Genomic DNA, 9587 nt, shown 5'->3' on the forward strand with positions numbered 1-9587 from the left:
TTAAATATCTGCCTTCAGAAGAAAAAGGTGCTAAACATCCTCTAAAGCGGGACCGATGTACACTGAAACTGGAAGCAACATGATCAACATCCAAAGACTTCACGTCAATTTCGGGTGGGGTCGTCAGCGGGCGGAAAACGGCCAGACCATCACCAACAAGCATGAAAATAAAAAAAACATTCTTACATGGGTGATGTATCTATTAACGCAAAACAACCGTTGAGGGGAGGTGAAAATACCCAAGTCCAGCCTTCAAGAGTCAAGTGATAAACGAAAACAAATTTTTTAAAACGACAAAACTAATAATAAGTGTACTTAAATTTAAATAAATGGGTATGCAAGAAATGAATTTACATTGCTTCATTATAATATATATATATATATATATATATATATATATATATATATATATATATATATATATATATATATATATATATATATATATATATATATATATATGAACTTTATCACATACGCAATTGTTCTGTGCATTAGTAGAATTACTAAAAGGACCTCATTCAAACTGTTTGTCCAAGAAAGCTTGTAACTTTTTCTGAATAAAAAACTCCGTTAGATACCATCCAGTTTGAATGAGGTCCTTTTAGTAAATATATATATATATATATATAAGCATTAAGCTACAAACGTCCTTTAATATCCAATTCGCTCTACCTCGGAAATAATATATTTTCATATATGTTACCGAAGGGGAATTTTTTACTTGATAATAAGTTCGTCGTCCCGTGGGCTCGAACCAGCGAAGGACAAGAGCTCAGGACTACAGTGACGCCTTAGCCCACAGAGCCAACAAGTGAGGTATAAGTTATTACCGACCCTCACCTACAAATCACCGTCGAACTCGGGTATTTGTATTTAGAATCAGTATCAACCCACCTCTGCCATCCTAACCTTGTAGTGCGTTTGTCGCACGTAGCCATATTATGAATGAAATCTGATCACATCACCGTGATTCATATACAAGCATTAAGCTACAAACGTCCTTTAATTCGATGTTAAAGGACGTTTGTAGCTTAATGCTTGTATATGAATCGTATGATGTGATAATTTCATTCATATATATATATATATATATATATATATATATATATATATATATATATATATATATATATATATCTGTGTATATGTATAAACCGAAGTCTTGAGACTATGAATCTGGTTCTCCTGCAAAGGGAAGTGCCAGAAAGAAGCAGAACGAACCACCGCCTTTATGATCCTCTTCTCTACCGACGTGATAACGACTCCCCTGTGCAACCGATACTGCCTCCTCGGATCCACTTTGTTATTAAAGTACATTCTTCAATGTGAGCACTTCTGCAGATTGCCCTCCTACTGTACATTAGTGCTCATGCGTTGCTTCCATGATTTTGCATATTTTTCCTCACTCTTTTTACCCACATGCCTTTAATTCACGCATGATGCCCTACAGGTCAGCTATACTGACTTATAATTACTTGAATGCCTCCCTTCCCTTATATCTAAACTCTATTCGTTCTACCCTGCGCACAATCATGGATATATACTGCAGGGTATATTTAAAATTAGGCCTCCTGTTTGTTAAATGTTACAAAAAAAAAAAGAGAGAGAGAGAGAGAGAGGATTTTTTTTTTTTTTGCAGAAATCCTTCGTCGAATCCTGTTACTAGGAAGTTAAGGTTACTATCTGAATCCTTTTGTGAGTACATCTGTTCATAATGGCTTCTGTGTTTGCTATGTTCAAGCTGAGTGACACATACATTAATGTCAACCTTTTCCGATGCTTACTTATAACGTTCATAAAATCCATAGCAATTTTTTGGGAATTTATAAATCGCGTGGATATTTCATCCCATGTGGATGTCAGAACTTCATCAGGTGACCGGACACTATCTACATCCTCCATGCACATTTGTAAATGAGGTTTTGAAAATTACAAGGAGGCAGAATATACACACATATATATATATATATATATATATATATATATATATATATATATATATATATATATATATATATATATATATATATATTTATTTACCGTAGTTCGTTAATGTGGCCGTGAGTTAATGCATAAACCTCGAAACTATTAGCAAGTGATAAATGTTGAAGCAAGTGTTCCACAGTTCATATGATTTTATGAACAAGTCTGTCAGTAATTCAAATGACAGGAAATCTGTTTAATTCATGGACGATCCGTGTAAGCTGACATGTATGCATGAACGAAAATATGAAAGTTCGTAAATTTTACCCTTTACATGTGGGCTTGCTATATTCAGTACATAGGTTTTCTGCCAATTACATGATTGTTCTTCTGAAGATGTTTGACGTCAAGGGAAAATGACTAAACGCGCTTTAGTATCTTCTTGGAATATGAACTGAAGAAGCGACGATGAACCGAGTAACTCTTGGCAAGGAGAATGACCAGCTGAAAGAAAATTAACATTGACTAGAAATGGCTTCATCGTATAGCACGTGAAAACAAATCAAACGGCGAAGCCTCTATCTCAAGCTTTCTAAATCATTGTTCAGTAAAGAGTGTACCAGAATCAGTGTCTAAGTGTTAATTTCTTTCTTTAGGAAGTTTGGAAACTTGTAGATATTTACCCACGAGAAAAAAAAATTATGATTTTTTTCTATATCACATTTATTAATTTTGTTATAAGTGACACCATTCCACTCATATTTCAGTACAAATTATGCTTTTCTACGTCTTCGAGTTTTTTAACATCACACTAAATCTTAAAATTAGACGTTCACGAAAATTGCAGTCTTATCACATTAATGTGACAACTATTAAAACACTCTTTCACTGGATGTAACAGTATACCGATGTATTATATCCAATGAGACGCTGAACATTTAGACATTCCATACAAAACCTTTTATGCATTCTGGAGAAACTCCAAAAACTGATCAAATCCTGTTGTAATCCTTTCCTAGACCACATCATGTCTAATTTTCAATTTCTAAGAGGAAAACCACAGTTTCCAGAGATTTTATAATCATCCTCGTATTTTTTTACCATGGCCGAATTCATCCATTCAGTTAAAAATGAGAGTGAATTTCGAAGCATTTGGTCATATACCACGACGCACGCTCTCCCATGAACACTCTACAGAGCAGCACGAGAAGCGGAGTGAAAAATGCCAGCCGTTTCTGAACAGTTTACGGAATGTGGCAAATGAATCAAGTCCTCGGAACTTTTTTAGGAAGGACAACTACAGATACTTATCCTCTCCTTTTATTTGGACTTTCAGAGATCCTTGTTTCAAACAGGATACTTTGGCAACTGTAATGGGCTAAAATATCAAATGTATACTTTACTTTTGATTTATTATTTGCTTTGATTATACAGTCTTTGTAACAATTGCATGCACTGTATTTCCAAAGGCATTACATTAATACTTAAAGCAGATTACAAGAATTCCTGAAACCTCAGATTTACATTACTTCATTCATTTTTACACTTGATTTTATACTTTATCATATTCGATATATCACATTTTAATAGTTATCATACAATCATATTATCTTTGCATCATTTTGTCACTTTTCAGACTTCTGCATTAAGCCCATTGCGCACGTCACCTCTGGCTACTTGGTCCTTTCCGGAGAAAATTTCTGGCTACACTTTTGCAGAAGTTTTATTCCTGCTGTGACCCAGCTGTGGAATGGTCTTTCTAATTATGTGGTGGAATCATTGTAACCTCAGAAAGTCAAATTCTGTGCAAAAGCTTTTTTTTTTTTTTTTTTTTTTTGTGAGCCTCACTTCATATGATTTGCTATAGATCTTTTAATTCTTATTTCTCTTGTTTAGTTTTTCCTTAATGTCTAATTTTTTCCTGTGTTGGGCCGCTTTCCTTAAGAGCCCCCTATAAATTAAAAGTAAGTATAGCTAAGTTTTACCAGACCACTGAGCTGATTAACATTCTACCTTTGCAAATAGGGTTGCTGCTTGTAATAATAATAATAATAATAATAATAATAATAATAATAATAATAATAATAATAATAATTAGGATGTGATAACGTCTCTCCTGTCTAATCACACTGATCTGCTCTTTCATCCAAACTCAGGCCACTGAATTCCTCGGATTTAGTGCCAAGGATTTTCCATGATTTGTTGTTTTAAAAAAAGGCTACTGCTATTAGTGAATGGGAAAAGCATCTGTCTATGCCGACAAGTACAACAAACAAACACACAAAAGTCCTTATATTAAAAAACAAACCTTCACACTTCAAAGTATCAGTGTGCGAAAAGCACGTGCATGGTAAGATTACCAAACTGTGTTCCAAACAGGCAAGATTCGAGATGTGCGACTGGTTGCTTAAATTAAACCCTTTCCCGCTGATAAGTGAACTTTTGGGAGGCAATCGTTGGCCTATGCAAATATAAAAGGTCGATGGTTTGTAAATTAGGTTCAGGGAAAAGTTCCGATCTTCGGGATCAGCATTTCGGCGTCGGGAACCTGTATACCATGAGCGTGTTCTTGAACCACGAGACTGCGACTTTTTTCCTCAGGTTCTGAGAGGTCTCCTGGTCCATCTTTAACCCCCGCTTTTCCATCTGCTGCTGGACGTAGTCGTTGTTCCTCGTGTTCACGTGGTTGTAGCCCCCCTGGCCTACTACCGCCCAAGAGAGGACGATACCTGCCAAGATAAATATAACGATAATAACGCTGGCAGTTGTCGTGAACGTTTTCTGTATGTCATAGCGGCCACAGACCAGGAGAGCTTGTCAGCAAAACGCTCAAGTACGTTAACAGCGGATAGGTGCCTCACCTTTGCAGGCATGTTGTGCGAGGTTGTCTATGAACGTTTGTTCTTTCTCCTTTGGTATGTGCTCACCCACTTCCAGACTTAAAATCCAGTCGTATTTGCGATCCAGCTTCAGGGGGACTGAAAGATCCGTAGTGTGAATTTTTCCAGCACTCAGCTGTTCAATGTTGAAAGCAGAATCGAAACCTAATGAAAGAAATTTCAGAGGGGGTTAGTTTTGTTCCGCCTATGAAATAAATGTGACTGACAGTGAGTGAGTGTTGGGTGAATGATAAATTGAACTGATGAAAGATGTGGTCACTATAGAATTCAGCACGCAAAAAAAAAAATAAATAAATAAATAAAATAAAATAAAATAAAATAAAACAAGTAAAAAATGCGCCGAATTTTTCTGTACATCGTATAATCAAGGCCACCGAAAACAGATCTAACTTTCGGTGGTCTCGGTACAATGCTGTATGAGCCGCGGCTCATGAAACTTTAATCACGGCCCGGTGGTGGCGTGTCCTATATCGTTGCCAGATGGACGATATTGGCTATCTTTAACCTGACATAAAATAAAAACTACTGAGGCTAGAGGGCTGCAATTTGGTATGTTTGATGACTGAAGGGTGGATGATCAACATACCAATTTGCAGCCCTCTAGCCTCAGTAGTTTTTAAGATCCGAGGGCGGACGGACAAACGACGGCGGAACAAAAGTTTTCTTTTACAGAAAAGTAAAAAGTATTAGAACTCTGGCAGATTGGTGGAAAAGAAAGGAGCAAGTTCATTCACATTTGCCTTACGAGATACAATGATCTGGAAATAAGTCGGCTTTTGGGCTGTAGAAACAAAGACATATCGAATCTTATTTGGGTGAATGAGGTTAAAGTTCTTGCGAACAAGATGGTAACGTGATAGTCTTCAATGGCGCAGAATTAAGATGGCTGGACATTAATGAATAAGGACAAAAATTCTCAATAAAGACAAAATGTTTCAAGTAAGAGATCAATGACTTTTTTGGATAATGTAAAGAAATGTAAAATAAAAAAATGTAAAAAAAAGGACCAGACAAAAGCGTAGGTATCAAACAGAAAAAATGAGAGTATGTAGCTACGCGTGTTTACGACTGGAAGGGTGGAAAAAGTTAAGGGGAATGAATATATCTCCTTTGATAAAGTATTTAAAGTAAGAAAAGTTTGTATGTAAAACTGTTTACAGACTCAGAGATTAAAAAGCCGTACGAACTACAAGACTTTTAAGCAGACAGGAAAGAAATGAGAACAAGTATGATAATGGACTTTGTACAATACAGTTAATAAGACCAAGTATAACAATGAACTGTGTACCAAATGTTTGATGTGGCCTGGACCATGCAACATATACTATTAATAAAACCAGGTGTGATCAGAACTGCGCGCCGCAAAGTAGATAAAATTCTGTTATTTAGAAAGGGCACCATATTTCTCATACATATTCAGGCTATATAGAAATCGTGGGGTAGAAAGTATGAGGTTAAAAAAAAAAATAAAAAGTAAATGTTCAGCGGGTCTTCATGGCAACAGAAAAAAATTACTTCTTGAAAAGGCTGACAGTAGGATTTGGGAAGATCTCATTGGGATAAACGATCTCACGTGGATGCATAAATAGAGATGGGTCTGCCCCATTCTATTTCAATGCCACTGAATGATATCTTGCCTTCCCTCGCCAACGGCATCCCGTTCTCGCGTAGAAAACTGACTGACTCGGTGGACTGGCAAAAATTTTTCTTTGATCTGTTTCTTATCCAAGACATGTACGTAAAGAGAGAGTTAGGTATCTGGGTAGAGGGTAATCTCTCTCTCTCTCTCTCTCTCTCTCTCTCTCTCTCTCTCTCTCTCTCTCTCTTTTGTAACTATTACCTTCCCAAGATTTGACCACTTGAGGTTTATCCACCAGGTTGGCCAACTTCATCTGTGCTCGGTACTGATTCGTAAGCGATGAGGCTTGAGCCTCGTTCGACGACTTCACTATGCTGTCGCCCGTTCTTAAGAAACAGCTGCCGTAATGCCCCAGTCCGGCGCCAAAATCTCCAACCGAAGAATGCCCAAAGATCTCTTCTAGGCCTGCGCACAGCTATGACGAAAATAATAATAATAATATTATTAAAATATTACCACGAAGTTTAAAATATTAGCATGGAACGGAATGGAATACAGGATTATAGGCACCTACGAGGTCATTCAGCGCTGAAACGGGAATTGAGAGCAGAAAGGTTTGAAAGGTGTAAAAGGAGGAAAGCCTCTAAGCTGTCGCACTGTGGAACAGTTGACAGGAAAGGGTGTAAAGTAAGATATAAGGAAGAGACTGTGAAGGGATATATAGTAAAAAGAATGAAAGTGGCTGAAGCTACAGCGAACCTTAAGTAATGCCTACAGTGCACTGCGTGAGGTGCGCTGACTGCACGATCCCCCTCGGGGAATTAGTAACAAGGAACGCAATAAATTTCGAGGGAGAATTGTAAGGAAACATTTTCACTTAACACTGTTCCGAGATTTCAAAAACTGGGAGTGCTGTTTGAAGAAAGAAGAGTTTACAAAATGCCAAGGTCTGTGGGCGATTTGATATGAAAGAATTGTATATAGGTTAAGGGTCATTCTGTTAAAGAATTGTCAGATGCCCTGCATTGCCTGTTGTGTACAACTCTACTTTCAAATGAGTGATGGGTTACTCAAAATTCCTTCACTTTCGTCAGCATAGTTCAGTTTTCACAAAATGGAAAACAAAGGGTTGAATTCTTCAAGATTTTCTGTACCCCGTTCTTCGAGGTTTTGATGTGACGAAAAATAAGAAACGCTAATAATAAAATTCAGCGGGGAATTTGATTAGTAATTGTGTATCAATCAAACTAATCATAATAAACATTAATGTTAATTACGAATGCACAAGAATAACAATAAAAGGAAATAATGACAAAGTATCTAATAGCCAGAATCCACACCATAAAGCACAATAGCAACTGAATAATAATTAAAAAAAAAAAACTAATAATGATTCATGAGAACAATAATAAATTTTTAGTCTCATATTGTTTGATAAACAAAGTTGAAACCGTAACGCTTGAAAATAAGTGTGCATTAATCGAGCAATAACAATAAGCAATAATGAACATTCCTATTATATATAGCTGGAACGAAACAGTAGGGCACGTCACGTTTTTTGACGGATGTAGTGACCATAAATGCTTTGTCGTCTGAGGTTATTTGACTCAATGAACGGTTGGAAGAAGGGCTGAAACAGTGACCTACATCACAGTATGAAAATTCGTACCACCTCATAAAAAAAAACTGTTGGACATCCTCCCTGATGTGGTGTTTTCGTTCAGATCAGAGTGTAATTCATGCTGAACTGCTGAACTGAAAATAAAGCTGATACAAAGACCTTTATATGTCATATATGATTATATATATATATATATATATATATATATATATATATATATATATATATATATATATATATATACATTTATATATATATATATATATATCATGAATCATACATACATTTAGGCAAGTGTGAATCCCAACAAGTATGCACAAACGAGTTTTTATAATAAGAATTTCATCATTAATTATACGGTAAGCATTCTATAAAGAATTACATTAAAAAAAACGCCATTTTGAGAAATCGTACGAAGCATTTTGAAAAACTATTAACTTGAAGTAAGTCAGTTAGGAAGATAAAATTTGATTAAAAAGCGGCAGCACGATTACTTACACGTAACGCTTACTAATTGTTATCGAAATCATACCCTCTAAGCAAAAATACATCTTCCATAATGGCTGTCAAAAATATACACAAAAGAATAAAAAAGAATAAAGCCGTTATCTCATGACGTTATTGGAGGGAAAATCTCGAAACCGGTTTATCGAAATGTTCATTTTTATGAGAAAATTTGTAAGCACTTCGTCATTGTTAAATATCGCTCCATCATTACAAGACTGTCGTAACTCCAAAATCTTGATTTTTCAGGAGAAGCGTTTTAAAGTTTCAAAGTCCTATAACTGCACCGAGATTTTGATTTAGACTTAAAATCTTCCCAGCGCCATCTCTCGGCCAAAAATGCACTTAGACTTACGAATTTATTACCAAAAGACGCAGAATTAAATGGGCAATCTTATGAGCTATGTAACTCAAAACTTCAAATTTTTGAGTTACGACAGTCTTGTAATGATGGAGCGATATGTGGACATATGAATAACCTGATCAGAGTTGCTAGTTAGCACTTCCTCATTTTTATTTTAATGGATAAAGCTAGAACAACAAAGAAATTGTTCGCATGTGTAGCTGCAATGGTCCTGTAATTTAAAAATTAAGGAAAAGTTAACATTTGATAGTAGAAGTCAAACATTATCCAAAATGGACAGAATAGTAAACCACGAGGAGCGGCAGCCGGGCGCTCCCTCGAAGTCCTTCCCTAGCAGTGTTGCCACACGTACGATAATTATCGTACATGTACGATACAAACGGCCTTGGTACGATGTGCGATAGCATTTTCCATCATCGTACGGTTTGTACGATAATTCTAAGGCGTTGATAAGTATATAATTACAAATATAAGTGGTCGGTGAACTCCTCCATGAAACAAGCTAATTTCTAAAAAAAAAAAAAAAAAAAAAAAAAACGGAGCTCTGGACCCTGGGTCTAGCGTACTGAACCACCCTCCCTCTGTCACTGTGTGTTGTTGTTGTTATTGTTGTCTCCCATGGCTGAGGCAAACAGTGATGATAGTGAAGAATTAGCAGCAACCCCAGTTACCTAGGAGTTAAAGTTATGCAGG

General features: G+C 36.2%; 1 protein-coding gene across 3 annotated transcripts in view; it reads right to left on the reverse strand.

The window, feature by feature from the left end:
• Positions 1–3991: 3991 nt before the first annotated feature.
• The window catches only part of LOC136829792 (uncharacterized), a 42178-nt gene continuing 36582 nt past the window's right edge, over positions 3992–9587 (reverse strand). For all 3 annotated transcript variants that reach the window (XM_067088729.1, XM_067088737.1, XM_067088719.1), the window contains 3 exons: positions 6667–6880; positions 4788–4970; positions 3992–4655 (listed from right to left, as the gene is read on the reverse strand). In XM_067088729.1, the coding sequence (XP_066944830.1) occupies positions 4453–4655; positions 4788–4970; positions 6667–6880 (600 nt within the window). In that variant the 3' untranslated portion in view covers positions 3992–4452. The remainder of the gene's footprint in view (positions 4656–4787; positions 4971–6666; positions 6881–9587) is intronic.

This window comes from Macrobrachium rosenbergii, chromosome 4, assembly GCF_040412425.1.
Source record: "Macrobrachium rosenbergii isolate ZJJX-2024 chromosome 4, ASM4041242v1, whole genome shotgun sequence".
In the NCBI taxonomy this organism is placed as follows: domain Eukaryota; kingdom Metazoa; phylum Arthropoda; class Malacostraca; order Decapoda; family Palaemonidae; genus Macrobrachium; species Macrobrachium rosenbergii.